General features: G+C 39.1%; 1 protein-coding gene across 8 annotated transcripts in view; it reads right to left on the bottom strand.

The window, feature by feature from the left end:
* Positions 1-12745, bottom strand: part of UBR3 (ubiquitin protein ligase E3 component n-recognin 3) — a 222596-nt gene extending 209851 nt beyond the window's left edge. For 6 of the 8 annotated variants that reach the window (XM_023623102.2, XM_023623103.2, XM_023623105.2 and 3 more), the window contains exon 1: positions 12136-12745. In XM_023623102.2, coding sequence (XP_023478870.1) covers positions 12136-12683 — 548 coding nt within the window. In that variant the 5' untranslated portion in view covers positions 12684-12745. The remainder of the gene's footprint in view (positions 1-12135) is intronic. The other 2 variants (XM_070241187.1, XM_023623108.2) reach the window with 1 other exon arrangement.
* Between the last annotated feature and the right edge of the window lie 3917 nt (positions 12746-16662).

Here is a 16662-nt window from a genome sequence, read left to right as displayed (position 1 = left end):
AGAAGCCCCAAGTGCCCACAGACTGATCAGTGGATAAAGAAGATGTGGTATATGTACATACAATGGAATACTACTCAGCCATAAAAAAAAGTCAAAATCGTCCTATTCGCAGCAACATGGATGGACCTGGAGGGTATTATGTTAAGCAAAATAAGCCAGACAGAGAACGACAAACACCATACGATTTCATTCACGTGTGGAATATAAACAAACACAAGGACAAAGAGAACAGTTCAGTGGTTACCAGGGGAAGGGGGCTGGGAGGTGGGCACGGGGTGAAAGGGAGCGCTTATATGGTGACGGACATGTAATAATGCACAACTGAAATTTCACAATGTTGTAAACTATTATGAACTCAATAAAAAAAATGGATGTTTTCTATTGATGACATAAGCTAACAGTTTTGTGATGATGAAAATATCATAATTAATAAATCAAAACTATACTAATATATTCTTATAAACCCATATTCTAGAACATTCTTCCCATTATTATAGGTTAGATTTCCAGAGATACTTTCAAGAATACGTTCCATTAAACTGTCCCCACCCCTCCCAATAAAATCACCTACAGGCAGGGCATCTATACCCGAGCAATGGATAAGGGTCAAAATTCCCATGCGAAGTCAAAACCCAAATCTAGGTTTCATGCAACTTCAAGGTTTAAATTTACATTACTCATCTTGTACTGGAACTCCTCAAGACAGAAATTAATTTTTAAAATTGGCACTGGGTCAATGATGTCTATGACTGCTGGCAGAAAATCACTCTGAAGAGGCCACTTCAAACCCAAACCACTAGGCATTCTCACAGAGAAAACATTCCTACTCCACTCTGATCCTGGACTCAGATACAAACACTAAAGAGCTTACATTCCAAAATTTCAAAATACACAAAGAAATAATCCATCAAGAGTGTTAGCAGGCACAATAACAGGCTCATTTCCAAAAAACTTCAAAAAACAGAACAAAAAAATTCTGAAAAGACAAAAAAACTATTTTTAAAATTACTAAAGGTATAAAAGGAATTGAAATCCTAACAAAAGAACAAGACTTTTTTGTTTAAGCGGCAGGACAATTTTAAAAGATTTCTCTAGAAATGAAAAACACATTCGCTCAAATTAAAAACTCAATAGACAAACTGGACAGCAGATTAGACAGAGCTGAAGAAGGAATTATCTAGAAGACAGATCTGAGGAAATCATCCCCAATTCAGGAGGGAAAAGAAAAGATAAATGGATAGAAAGTGAGTGAGCTCTATTGAGAAGATCGAATGAAAAGATCCAACAATTATGTTACAGTAGTTCTAAAACAGAAAATAAAGAATGGGAGAGACTTAAAATTCAAAGGAACAATGGCTGACAGTTTCCAGAAGTGATGAGAGACACAAGTCCTCATCTAGAACCAGCCCAACAAATAGAGCCACACCTAGACACATCATAGTGAACTGCAGATAACCAAAAAGTAAATCTTAAGAACAACCAATGAATAAAAAGCAGATTAGTTATAAAGGAACAATTAAATTGCAAACAACTTCTCAACAACAGAGTCTGGAAGACAAGAGAATAGCATTTTCAAAGTGCAAGGCAAAATAAATGTCAATTCAAATTCTCTACCCAGTTAAAATATTATTCAAGAGTGAGGGTGAAAACTACTCTTGCTTGATTACATCATGTTCCTTCAAGCCTGTGAAGCTGTGTGTTTTCTGTTCCCTCTATCCATTACATCTACCTTCAACTCCCAATCTCCTTCCAGATCCAACACAAATTCTTTGTAAAGATTTCCTTAACTTTACTAGTATGCAGTATCAACAGAGGCAATAAGGGTCAAGAACACAGGCTTTGGATGTGGACAGAAACGGGTGAAAATAACAGCTGTGTAACTTTGGTCATGTTGCTTCCCTGAGACTACATTTTACTTACAGAGATGATAATATCAATTCCCAGGGCTTTTTGAGAATGTTAAGTGAGATATATATAAATCCTGACATATAATAAGCACTCACTAATTAGAAAATCTACAGACTACTAAAAGAGACTTCAGAAGGTTGCTCCATCAACATAAAATCAATAGCATTTGAAATTTTTTATAATATAAAATACTGGAAAAAATCAATAAACAAGGAATTAGAAAAAGTTACTTTTAAAATGATACCATTTATAGTAGAAACAAAAATGATAAGGTACCCAGGAACAAATCTAACAAAAGATATGGAATTTACAGAGTAAATTACTTTATTGAAAGAGAAAACAACTTACACTACTCGCATGGATAGGCAGATTTAATCTATAAAGATGACAGTATATGTGTTCTATTGTAAAGTATGCCACTGAATGATTAAACCACAATTTACTAATCTCACTTTTTTCTAATTTTTGCCTATTTCAAACAGTATTACAATGAATATCTTGTACATGTCTCCTTCTACAATGTGCTCAAATTTAACATGATTTCAATCAGTATCTAACAGGAATTTTCCACAGAACCTGACAAGCTGACCCTCTTTCAAATGAAAGAGTCAGGGACCAAGAATAGCCAAGATTCTTTTAAAGAGCAATAATAAGGGAAACCCTGCCATATTAAGATTTATTCTAGTGCTATAATAATTAAGTAGTATGATACTGTTTCAAGAGACACATCAATACAACAGAGAGCTTAGGACACAAGTAGAAGTTGGTATGTGACAGAGGTGGCACTATGATCAACGGAGAAAAAAGAGGACTCTTCAATAAATAGTGCTAGAACAACTGGATCCTCATACTGAAAAAAATAAAATTAGATCTCAAGCTCACATTATATGTAAAAATAAATTCCAAATGGACTAAATAAATCCCAAATACAAAACGGCAAAGAATATAACCCCGCAGTTCACAAAGGAAGAAAACAAATGACCTAAAAACATATGAAAAGATGTTCAACTTTACTAGTAGTCAGGAAAATGCAAATTTTAAAAATATGTTTATATCCAACAGATTGGCAAAAATTTATACCTATATATCTCACCAAGTTTTAATAAGTAGAAAAAGAGGAACTCAAATTTCTGGTTGAAGTATAATTGGAAGTAAACCGGGATAAACCATCAGAAGGCGATTCTTACCTATCTAGCAATGCTAAAGAACAGCACCGTCTAAAACCCAGCAATTCCTCTCCTAGGAGTCTATCCTAAAGAAATTCTAGTATAGCTATACAAAGAGATACACGCAAAAATGTTCACTGCAGCCCTTTTGGAAACAGGAAAAAATATAAAGCATCTAATTGTCCATCAGCAAAGAACTAGATAAGCAAACTGTGGTTTAACCATACTATAGAAGGCTTAACAGTAGTTAGAAATGAATGAATTAGTCTATATTGGCAACACCAGTGAAAAAGCTAAGCTGCAAAATGAGTCATACAATATAAAATCATTTACATAAAAATTTAACAGTAGAAAAATTGTATATTTATAGTTATATATAAAGTTATGCAGTCATATATGACAGGATATGACAGAGGAATTTCAGGATAATGGTAACCTCTGAGGAGGGAAAGAGAAAGGAAAGGAGAAGAGCAAGGCCTCTGGTTTTGTGATTCAAAAAAGCTGTAAAGTAAATATGGCAAAAGGTTAACATCTATTAATCTCAGTGGTGAGTACAAAGGTATCTGTTATATCATCCTTGTATTTTGCTGTATATTGAAACATTTCATACCTGAAAATAGTTTTAAAGAGTTTATAACACAAAAATGATTAGAAAAAATAATTACCATAACAAGACTTCCAAATTGCTCTATTCTAGTTAAACTTTGTTACAATGAAGATGACTAGAAATTACACTTCCAGCTGAAGTAGAATCTTCTACACTAAGTAGAACGTCCACACTATTTCTAACAAATTAGCAATAACACAAAGTACACTGAACACAGAAAAGGGAACAAAAAATTTCTTCAACTTTTCTTTTTCCTCCAAGTTCTTAGATCATGAGTGTTGTATTCCTTTATTTGAACTTGTAACTTGAGAATTAGATAGTCTTAGATTCATAGGGGAGCAAATTTCACAAGTAATCCATGTAAATACTTACATACATACATAATTTTAAGAGATTAGCTCTAACACCCTCCCTACAAAGCCAATAAACACAAAATATGATACAATTAACCAATTCACTAAATATCTGAATACATGTGAAAAGGATATATATAAAAGAATCAGACATGGCACAGGTCTTTGTCATCAAATCTTTATTGAAAGTTTGTCATTTCTACAGATATAAACTAGAAATGAAGAATATTGTCTTAATGCAGAATATCAATCCTGTACAAAGGTTTCACACTGTACTTATGCTATAGGAGTACTACTCTTACAGAAGAGCTTGATAGTGAAATTAATACTTGCCACTGGACTTTGGAGGACAAGGTACAACATAAGACTTCAAGGACAGTAATATATAATGAGACAATGAGCTAAAAAATAATGGAGAGAATTCCACTGCAATGGAGATGATAAGGGTGGCAATGTAGGTAGAGGCCATGTTGTGATAAACTTCGACATCAGGCTAAGGGCTCTAGACTTTAGCCTATATAAACAATGGAAAGCCATTTTAAGCAAAGGAGTGACACATGTAAAGCAGAATTTTAGATGAGTGAAGGTTAGACTGGACTGTGAAATTATTACAGGCAGGAAAACAGTAAATTATCATCATGGAATAGGTTACGATGTGATGAAGGCTTGGGCTAAGGTGATAACAGAATGAAAATGACAAATCTGAGACAAAACAAAAGAACAGGTCTTGGTACCAAACACGCAAGCAGAGAGAAAGGGAAGAATCAAAAACAACATTAGGAGACACTGTTAGATATGTAACCCAAATTCATTCCTCTGTTTTTCCACCGACCATGAGACAACAAAGACCAAAAGTACACAAACCAAGTGATGGAACAAAAAGTCATAAAAAGCCTATCCCCAATGACATTAATAAGCTGCTGAACTAATCCTGAGCTGCAAAACAGTAAATGTTTTCAAGGTTTAAGCCAGTAATAGCTGGGATTTCTGATTCTGGGGGAAAAAAAGATACTAATAAAATGAGTAAATAAATAAGGAAGAGGAAAATCAAATCTACCTGGAACTAGTTTGGGGACATATATAATTGATTCAATTTTAGACGTGTGACATTAAGGTAACAGCAGGATGTTCAAGTGGACAAAATTTCCCAGATTGGTATGACTCAAAAATAACAGTTTCCTGGATTTAACCAATGAACCTCAGATTTTTCAAAGTTACAGATTTCTTTATTATAGGATTTCTTTAAAATGTTATGCATTGCAGATAGCCAAGAAGATAGAGTGTGTAGTACTTTCCAAGCTTACTTGACCACAGTGCACCCCTTCAGTAGAAGATCTCTGCAAAACGTGTCTAGAGATACAGATGTGGGCATGGCAGATCCTTGAAACTTTACGAGTAGAGCACTTTAGAGAGAACTCTCACTAAAATATGAAAGGATAATACAATTAGAAGATCACCATTTTGCAACCCCTAATAAAATAATGGATCTGGACAATGAAAATGAAGAGCCACTCAAATCTTTAACATGATAGGGATCTTTATAATAAATAGATCAGGGTGACAAACCTGAACTCACTGATCAATCCTAACATTAACTAAAGAAGAGACAAGGAGACATTCTGTGGCTCCTGATATGATGCAACAGGAAGTATAAAATACCATTATAAAGTTTTCTTGCCAAAAAAAAAGAAAAAAAAGAAAACACAACCTAAAATTTGATCAAGACTCTAGATCCAAGTACTGGTTTACAGGAAATAATGGGCAGAGGAACAAGTTAAACATCACAGAGATGCAATCAGTAAAACCCAGAATGTGGATTTCTTCAACTAATAAATTGCAGAGAAGAAAAGAACGGGGAGGGGGACTATAAATTAAAAGAGACCTAAAAGCTATAACAACCAAACACAATATCACAATATGACAACCTTGTTTGGATCCTAATTCTAAGGGTTTTTTGGGTTTTTTTTTTAAAGATTGACACCTGAGCTAACATCAGTTGCCAATCATCTTTTTTTCTTCTTCTTCTCCCCCAAAGCCCCCCAGTACATAGTTGTATATTGTAGTTGCAGGTCCTGCTGGTTGTACTATATGGGATGCTGCCTCAGCATGGCCTGATGAGTAGTGCTAGGTCCGCACCCAAGATCCAAACCGGTGAAACCCTGGGCCACCCAAAGCGGAGCACGTGAACCTGGCCACGGGGCTGGCCCCTGGATCCTAATTCTAAATCAACTCTCAGAAATCATTTATGAAACAACTAGAAAAGTCTGAACTCTCACTGGATGTTTGAAGACATTAAGAAATCATTGTGACTATTTTAGGTGTGGTAAGGGTACTGTGGTTGTTCTTTTAATTGTAGTAAAACATACATAACACAAAACTGATCATTTTAACCACTATTAAGTGCACAGTTCAATGGCTTTAAGTATATTCACATTCTTGTGCAACCAGCACTACCATCCATGTCAAGAATTTTATTTTCCCAAACTGAAACTCTGTACTCATTAAACAATAACCTTCCATTCCCCCACCCCCACCCCAGCCCCTGGCAATCACTATTGTACTTTCTGTCTCTATGAATTAGACTTTTGTAGGTTCCTCATATAAATATCATACAGTATCTGTCCCTTTGTGTCTGGCTTATTTCACTTAGCGTAACGTCTTCAAGGTTCATCCATATGGTAGCATGTGCTTGAATTTCATTCCTTTTAAAGGCTGAATAATATTCCATCTTATGTATATACCATATTTTCTTTATCCATTCATCGGTCAATGGACATTGGGTTATGTTTTATTTTTAAGAGTTCACATCTCTTTACTGAGATATGTACTCAAATATTTATAAATTAAATTATAAGATACCTAAAATTTGCTTCAAAATACTCCAGTTTGGAAGGAAAGGGCACTGGGGAGAGAGGGTAATAGATGAAACAAAATAACTTTTTTTTTTTAAAGATTGGCACCTAGGCTGACAACTGTTGTCAAGCTTCCTCTTTTTTTTTTTTTTTTTTAAAGATTGGCACCTGAGCTAACAACTGTTGCCAATCTTTTTTTTTTTTCTGCTTTATTTCCTAAACCCCCCACCCCCCTCCCCCGATACATAGTTGTATATCTTAGTTGCAGGTCCTTCTAGTTGTGGGATGTGGGACGCCGCCTCAAAGTGGCCTGACAAGCGGTGCCATGTCCGCCCCCAGGATCCGAACCCCGGGCCGCTGCAGCGGAGCGCGCGAACTTAACCACTCGGCCGCGGAGCTGGCCCCAGTAACACTTTTCACTTAACAAATTAACAAAGATCAGAAATACTGGTAACAACACAACTATTAGCCAAAATGAGGGGAAACATACTTTTTTGTACATTGTTGGTAGGAGTGTAAATTAATTTCTTTGGAGGGCTCTATTAAAGTTTAAAATGTACATTTCCTTTAACCAAGATATAACTTCAGGCAATTTATCCTCACAATTATGCTCACACACATACACAAAGAAGAGTATCCAAGCATACTGACTGCAACAATGTTTATAATAGCCCCAGACTAGACAAAATTTAAATGCCTACCAGTAGGGAACTGACTGCATAAAAAAACAGTAAAATACAAAAATATGAAAATGCAATGGAATATTATTTAACTTTTAAAAAGAAAACAAAACAGTTCTATGTTAATAAGAGACTGTGTTCAATAAATATGTTAAGGGGAATAAAGCAAGGTACAGAAGAGTATGACAATATTCAACCAGTCAGTCACTGCTTCCATTTCTGGCATTGCCACAGACCAAATAACATAAACACTTTCCACAACAAAACATCTAGAAAGTCTGGGTAAATTGTAACTAACATCTTTTAAATGTATAACTAAGCTCAAAAGAAAGTTAAAGGAGGAGCCGTGTTGTGGTCAAGTCCACGCACTCCGCTTCAGAGGCCCAGGGTTCATGGGTTCAGATCCCAGGCGTGGCCCTGCACATCGTTCATCAAGCCATGCTGTGGCAGTACCCCACGTGAAAGTAGAGGAGGACTGGCACACACGTTACCTCAGGGACAATCTTCCTCAGCAAAAAAAAAAAAAAAGTAAGGGAAATCTCTCACTGAGTAGGGGGACAGAGGAAGAAGAACCTTTACTTTTTACTTTATCTACTTAATTTTATATTATAACCAAAATGTATTACTTCTGAAATTGAAAAAGAAAGAAATCATCCCTGAAGCTCTCTGAAAAAAGCTGCTATGGATTTAATAATTAATGCTGCCTCCTGAATAACTAAAGCAATATAGTCTTAGGGGAAATTTTCATGTATAACAGCCATTATATTACCCAATTTAATTCAACATTTACTAAGCACCTACTAAGTACAAGCGACTGTGCTGGCCTCTTATTAATAGCAAGATGAAGTTCCTGTTTTTTAAAGAGCTTAGAATCCATGAAAAAGAATAAGCAAGGAGGCAAAAATATCTATAATACAGGATAGAACATGAAAACAGTCATCCTCTCCAAGAAAATTTGAGAACCAAATGTTTAAAATTCCAATTCCTGGTTAGTACCATCAGAACCCAAAACCACACAGACATTATTTTAGATTATTCATTACCTTTTTTTTTAAGTTCATCCATCCATCAACCATTTGTGACGACTGTACTAATTCATTAGTAGCAAAACTATGCTGTTATACATACAGTTATTAATATATAGTTTCCATAGCCTTTGTGATTTCATCCCACAAATGAATTCAGTTTTCTTCCTTTGGTTTGTATACCTGCTAATATTGCCACATTTATTATATCTGATACTACTAATCAAAAATCACTGAATCTTCTCCCCATATTTCTATGATTACAAATTTGAAAATTAAATAGTAATACAGGTCATGATGGATCCAAGATTCCTCTCCATCTCCAATCATACAACATCCTACCCACAATAGGCAGACACTTGGAAAAAAATTAAGGCACATTAGGATTTCTTCTTTTACTAAGAATACAGATACAGAGAAAAATGGAATCCTTCCTTAAAAACTGACTGAACAACAGGACTTACAAACTTCTAAGGCAGTTAGAATAACAACCCCAAAATCAACACGTCTTCAATCTTTAGCAACCTAAAAAGATTTTAAGAAATATCAAAAACTGAGAAAAGTTAAATATATTTAAGTTAAATATATATGCCAGCGTAGTCCAGCTTTGCGCACCAGGAACATTGCTCTAAGTTGTTGATGATTTCGTTTAAAAAGGTTCCAGAGGCAGCCTTTTAACCTGCACTGCTGACTAACATCACTCATGTCTCTGGAGGCAGTAGATTAGGTGTGCAGCCCAGAAAAATTATTCTATTCAACCCAAAGAGCTGTAAAACCTTCAGAATAATCACATGGCCACAATATTGTTATTGTTCATTCTTACCCTTTATGAAATTGGACATGGAAACTGCTGGCACACACAGGCAATAGCTCTACCTTTCAAAAAGACAATAATAAATCTTTAAGTACTATGTATCAACTCATAGAGGGTTGTCAGACTGAGGGTGGAAATAAGTATCTAGAAGAAGTCAGTAAAGGCAAATGCTAGGAGATTAGGATGTGGGCTTTCTACAGCCCGGACGCCCTAAGCCTATACAAGTAACTTCAGAGAAACTCACTGACATATATCCGCTTCTGCACTGAAGCATCACAGTTAGAGATTAGATTTACATCTTATCTAGATCAACCGATAACTACCACTGTGTTCCAAAATTCAGAAGAGAATCAATATTATTTCCTACTTTCATGTTCTTTGAGGATCTCCTAAAGGCTAAGAAACAAAAATGTCTCCGTATCAGTAAAGGATTGTTTCACCTCCTCTATGTTCTAAAATCCCTGCTAAATTTAAAAGAAGTTTGTAAAAAGAAAAAAAGGTCCAAGTAAGAATGGCATATTAAAAGAAAAAGAAAAAAGAAAAAACAGTACTGAACGGAAGTACCAATAAGAATGCTATTTGTAGACTCAGGAGAGAAAAGTGTTGAGCAGCCAGGCTCTGGAGCCAGCATGTCTAGCTTACAACCTGTGTAATCCTGAGCAAGTTTTTCAAAACTCTGTGCCCTACTCTCCTCTTCTGTGCAATGGGAATAATAACAGTAACAATCTCAGAGTTACTGAAGATTACATAAGTCAAAACATGTAAAGCAGTTAATATTTGAAGTCTAAAGTTTTAATAATGCTCTGTTGATAAGGCTGTTGGAAAACAAGCAGTCTCATATTCTGCTTAGTGCTAAGCCTTATGGAGGGCAATTTGGAAATACCACTTGTGAGAATTTATCCCACTGATATTCTTGCACAGGTGTGAAAAGACAGTTATACTAGGTTTTTTATTTCATACTAGAAACCCAAATGTCCATCAAAAGTGATGATTAAATGAAGAATGGCAAATTCATGACATGGAACACTATGCAGCAGTTTAAAAAAAATAGAAGGAATACACTGATTCACTGACATGGAAAGACCTCCTAGATAAGTGAAAAATGCAAGATGTGTAGAACAGTGCATATGATATGTTACCTTTTGCATAAAAAGAGACTAAAAGAGTCAAAATACATATTCATCCTTGCTTTTCTGCACTAAGAGAAACTAATCATGGCAGGAAGGAACTGGGCAGATGGGAGGGAAACTTCAAACAATCTTTTATTTTTTTGCTTTAGCTATATCAGTATTTTACCTATTCAAACACTAATTTTTAAAACATACTTTTAAGTGCCAGGCATTCACTTTAAGATCTCAAATGTTAGCTGCAATTACTACTGTTTGTTGTTGTTGTTGTTATTAACAAGCCCAAAATATCTCCTTTCTGAAGCCTTTTTCTTACTCCCAGTGCAGATGCATTCTCTAACTTCCAGACTACTTAAGGAATCTATCATTTTCTACTCTAGTGTAAGTGGCTTAAGGGGTAGGTCAATGTCTTGTTCATTTTTAATATCCTAGGAACTTGGTGCCTTGCTTGCACCTAGTAGATACAAACATTCCAGAGTAAGAGTAAGCTGCAAGTACTCCAAAGAAGAAGATAGTGACCATTTTTAAAGGGGTTATACTCTATTATTAATTATAAGACTTTAAAGTTGAAAAACTTGAATAACTGGATTTGCTAACATTCTTTCAACTACTGCCCAGCTAAAATCTCCTCTCTTTCAGTAAGATTTTTCTTTTCCCAGGACTTCCCCAGACACTGACATCATGTCCGAAGCCAAGACACTACACGTACCAACTCTATAACTCATTCCAACCACTGAAATGTCTTTTGTCCTGAATCCCAATACCGTGGTACATCACTCCTATCAAAAAAGCATTTGTTGAGTGTCTCCTTTAGACTGACGTTCACATAGTAAGTCCGTGAATAAAGTGCCCTTTTAACTGGAGACCCAACACTTGATTCCTAATTCGCTCAGTGTTTTGTTTGTTCTTCTGGTATGGAGGGTATTCTATAACTGACTGCTCAGTAGCCCAATTCTAGATGTCGTTCCAGCACACCAAATACTCCACTGACAGCTCAACAGTCACTTTTCATGCAGGCCCCTCCCCTTCCCTCCTCCCTCAACTCCCTTCAGCTCAAGAGCTCCTTCCCTCATACTGACACACACTGACAGCTCAGAAGTCCTTTTCCCCAAGCTGTCCTCCCTGCAGTCGCAAGACCACCTCCTCGACTCTCACCATCCCGCGACCCAATTCGGTGTCCAGTACCATCCTCTCCCCAGACAATCCAAATCACATCATCAGCTTCTTCCCAAGAATCAGGCAGCTTTACAGCCTTTCCCAACAAGTACACAATTGACAGCTCGACACCAGATTCCTCAAGTATCCTTTTCCCCCCCCTGCCGTCCTACCCCACGCACTGGCACTCCTCTCGCTATCACTCACTCGCCCTGGCTTCCCTGCAATTCACAGCCCCGTTCTCTAAACATGCTCTTCGATCTCCCCTCCTCCCCACCCCCTTTCCACCGCTGACAGCTCAGTCACCTCCATCCCCATGTGGCTGCACCCTCCCCCACTCCTTTCCCTTGACAGCTCAGGGTCGGCTCCCAGTCCCACCCCCAGTCTCCCCAGACCCCGGCTTGCGCTGCCCGCGGTGCACCGCGCCCCGGGGGAGGGCTTCACTCACCCACTCTCCCGCATCACGTTGCTGTCCCCGCAGTCACAGGCGCCCCCGGCCTGGCTGCGGAACATGTTGAAGTCGTGCCCGGTGTGGTCGCCCTGGTGGAAGCACTCGGCGCACAGCGACATGCAGGGGGAGATGCCGCACGTCCGGCAGCGGTAGGCCACGAAGTTGGCTGTCCAGACCAGGCCGCAGAGCGCCGCGGGGTCGTAGGCCCGCACCGCCGCGCAGAACTCGTCGTAGCCGCCGCCGCCCGCCAGAAGGCACTTACACCACTCCAGGGCCTCCTCTTCGGCCGCCCCCGGACCGCCCCCGCCGCCGGCCGCCGCTGCCTCCTCGCCGTCCGCAGCCGCAGCCAGCGGCCGCTCGGCGCTCAGCACCCGCTCCAGCAGCGCCTGCAGCTCCTCAGCACCTGCCCGGTTGTCCGGCCGGCTGAGGGCCGCCTTCAGGTGCGCGGCGGTGGCCGCCTTGTCCAGGGCCAGCCCGGGCGCGGGCAGCTCGGCTTGGGGCGACTGCGACCCCCCGACGGCCGCGGCGGCCGCCGCCGCCGCCATGATGAGAGCTCAGAATTTGGAGAGTCCAGGGCCGGCGGCTCCTCCCGGGAGGGTGGGGGAATTGACTGCTGCGATTGCTCGGCCCGCCCAACTCTCGCGATACCCCGGAGCTGCCGCGCACCTCCATCCGTGTCCCCTCCCCTGCACACGCCCCCGCTGGCTGGGGTGCCCGTTCCTTGTCTGTCTTGCCTGGGGCGCTCCTCTGTTCCCTACCCCCACCTTTTGGCCCTCAAAGTTGAGAGCTACGGATTTAACAGACTCGCCTTAGAAAATTTTTAGTTTGGACAATTTTTTCTTCATTTACCCGGAATGTAGGAATTGTACACGGCTTCTTTCAGATGCACTTTAAGCATCTGCATTTCGTTTTGAGATGTAGATTGCCAGTGTTATCAACCCTTAATTATTATTAAAATACTGTTATTATTGAGGCACTAATTTTCCCCCTGAATCAGTTCTTACCCTCACACTATTACCAGGTTAATCTTATAAAGTACATTTTTTAGAAGATTGAAGTATATTCTCACTAACATTCTCCTGTTCAAAAGCTTTAGTGGAAATGATACCAGCTCAACACAAGGTTGACAGAAGGGAAGTCGTTGTAGAAGAGAAATTATATTGCAGCTTTGAATGACTTCTGATTAAGTAACGCAGACGTGTTCTGTACATGTTATGGCCCCTCCCAGATGCTATAAATTGCTACCTTTGTTCTTTTGAGTTCCTTAGGAATGTGATGACTCTGGGCAGAGTCTATACTGATAGCCATCGTCAATGACAACTGAAAGAGCAGGGTGTAAGGGCCTTACTCCAGTCTCTGATGCACATCTAGTAAAACAAAAGACTATCAGGAACTAAGAGCAGATGTCTGACAGTACCCGGAAATCAGACGAATGCCGGAACCAGGAGACCAGGTGCCTCCCCCACTCAGAGACCAGCTCCCTATATGTCTGGCCTGTAGTCTTTGTTGTGTAAGATGGTTCTTTCAGACAGTAGTCAGCCATCTTCCCTCTTGCTAGCAATCCGTAATAAAGTCCTTTCTCTCCTACCACCTTGCCTCTTGACTATTGGCATGTCTTGAAGCAGGCAGACAACCACCCATGCCCCCACCTTGGGCTGTAACAGAAACAAAAGCAAAACTCCTTAAATCTTTTCTCAAAACCCAACCTATTTTTCTTTCCTTATCTCCTGATACTACTCCAAGTTTGCCATATGAAAGAGACCAATGAGACTGTTCACTGTTTGCTGAAGATGATTTATCATTTCTTACCTCTAGGTCTTTATTCTTCCTGGTTCACACCCTACTCCACCCCATACATTCACTTAACACCCCAATTCTAGCAATGTCTGCTCATGTCATTGCCTTTCTTCAAAAAAATGGCTCTTAATTTATTTGATGATATAACTTAGTGCCTTCACTTTAAAAATCTCATCCCTACCCCATTACTAATCAGTAAATTTCTTAAGGGCAAAGAACGAGTCTTCTTTATCATTGCCCATAAGTCTTCAAATATTTGTCTGCTTATTGTTGTTAAATGGAACATAATTACAATAGATAACGTTTGTTGCATATTTATTATGGGGCCACTCTTTATATTTTTTTCTCCCCAAAGCTCCAGTATGTAGTTATATATCCTAGTTGTGAGTCCTTCTAGTTCTTCCATGTGGGATGCCACTACAGCCTGGCTTGACGAGTGGTGTGTAGGTCTGTGCCCAGGATCCAAACCGGCAGACCCCAGGCCACTGAAGCAGAGCACACAAACCCAACCACTATGCCACAGGGCTGGCCCCCGGGGCCCACTCTTTATGTATGTAATTTCTTTTAATCCTCTCAATTCTATGAAGTAAGTACTCTTATTAGAGAAAACTAAGACTTAAGAAGGTGGTTTATATGCCCAAAAACACACAACTAGCAATTAAATGAGATGTGACTAGAACCCAGGTCCAACTGATACCTAAAGACCTGCTGTGTCTACCACACCACTGGTTCCGACACTTGTCTGATACTAAGACTCACTTCAAACTCTGCTCATACAAACAGACCCCAGGCCCCATCTCAGACCTAAGGAATCAAAATCTCCACACGTTATACTTCCCTGTCTAGTACATCTGAATCTTGAATGATTAATGATCCTTCCAAAACTAAAAGTTTATAATTTATTAAGTTTCTGTAGCTCACTTCTTTTTTAAAGATTGGCACCTGAGCTAACAACTATTGCCAATCTTTTTTCTTTTTTTTTAATTGCTTTTTCTCCCCAAAGCCCCCTGGTACATAGTTGTATATTGCACTTGTGGGTCCTTCTAGCTGTGACATATGGGACGCCGCCTCAGCATGGCCTGATGAGCAGTGCCATGTCCACGCCCAGGATCCGAACCAGTGAAACCCTGGGCTACCAAAGCAGAGCCCATGGACTTAACTACTCTGCCACAGGGCTGCCCCCATAGATCACCTTTGAGAGCTGGATGTGTATACAAACACTTAGTGACACATGATAGAGGACAACCAAGAATGAAAAAACTATAGAAGGAGCAATTCAAGGAAGTAAAATAAGAGTCTTTCCAATCTATAACCCAGTGTGAATTGAACATAACCAAAACACACTATTTCACATTCCAGATCCTTTACATTAATAAAGCATTTAACAATCATCATTTAATAGTTATAAGTAATTCAAAAGTTGCTCAATAATCCTTTTTATGAATCACCAAATGATAAGCGAAATAAAATTCAGGAATATCTCAAACTAAGGTAGAACTAGTGAGTATTCACTAATCAGCGTTTACGGGTTAAGGCAGCTGGGAAAGTGTGCTGGTGTCTCTCCAGGAGTGCTTTCCTGTGGAGAATAACAATGGCGGCTGCCCTGCTTGCCCATGATGATGCATGCTGGCAAACGCCGCCTTGTTCAGCATTCTTCAGTGGTCTCCATACACGCCTAAATTTCTATAAATTTCTACAAAATTCCACCACTTGTCACCAGTGCCTCTTTTATTCTGTAATAACAACAAAGAAAAGTTTAAATGCCACATGCGGGCGGCCCTGTGGCCAAGTGGTAAAGTTCATGCGCTCCACTTTGGTAGCCGAGGGTTTCACTGGTTCGGATCCTGGGTGCAGACATAGCAGCACTCATCAAGCCATGCTGAGGCGGCATCCCACATGCCACAACTAGAAGGACCCACAACTAAAATTATACAACTACGTACGTGGGGGCTTTGGGAAGAAGAAGGAAAAAATGAAATCTTAAAAAAAAAAAAAATGCCACACGCTATTTCAGTTGCATAGACATTGCAGTACATGTACAGAAATCTGGACATTTGTCAGATTTCCAGAATAGGTAGGAAACTTATTCTGCTCATGATCATATCAGACCTGTCCCAATCAGAGAACCATTAATAATAACCAGTAATAACAAGAGTACAAACAACCCAATTTAAAAATGGGCAAAAAAATGTCAATAGACGTCTTACCAGAGAAGATACATAAATGGCCAATAGACACAAAAAAGGTGCTCAGCTTCATTAGTTATTAAGGAAATTAGATTAAAACTGAGATACCACTATACACACCCAGTAGAAGGGCAATAATCAAAAAGACAGACAATAACAAGTGGAGACTGTAACAAAGTATGAGGAAACTCATACTTCACTGATGGGAATGTAAAATGTTACAGCCTCTTGGGAAAACAGTTTGGCAGTTACTTAAAAAGTTAAACACAAATTTACCATAAAGTCATGCAATTCCACTCCTCGGAAGCTACCCAAGAGAATTTAAAACATATTTCCACACAAAAACTTGTAGGTGAGTATTCAGAGCAGTATTATTCATAATAACCTAAAAAACCCAGAAATGGTCCAAAGGTCTATCAATTTGTAAATGGAGAAGGAAATCTGTCACATTCATATAATGGTATACTATTTAACAATAAAAAGAAATGAAGTACTGATACATGTTATAACATGGATGACTTCAAAAACGTTGTCAGTGAAA

Source organism: Equus caballus, chromosome 18 (genome assembly GCF_041296265.1).
Source record: "Equus caballus isolate H_3958 breed thoroughbred chromosome 18, TB-T2T, whole genome shotgun sequence".
In the NCBI taxonomy this organism is placed as follows: domain Eukaryota; kingdom Metazoa; phylum Chordata; class Mammalia; order Perissodactyla; family Equidae; genus Equus; species Equus caballus.
This window is presented reverse-complemented; position numbering and strand designations above follow the sequence as displayed.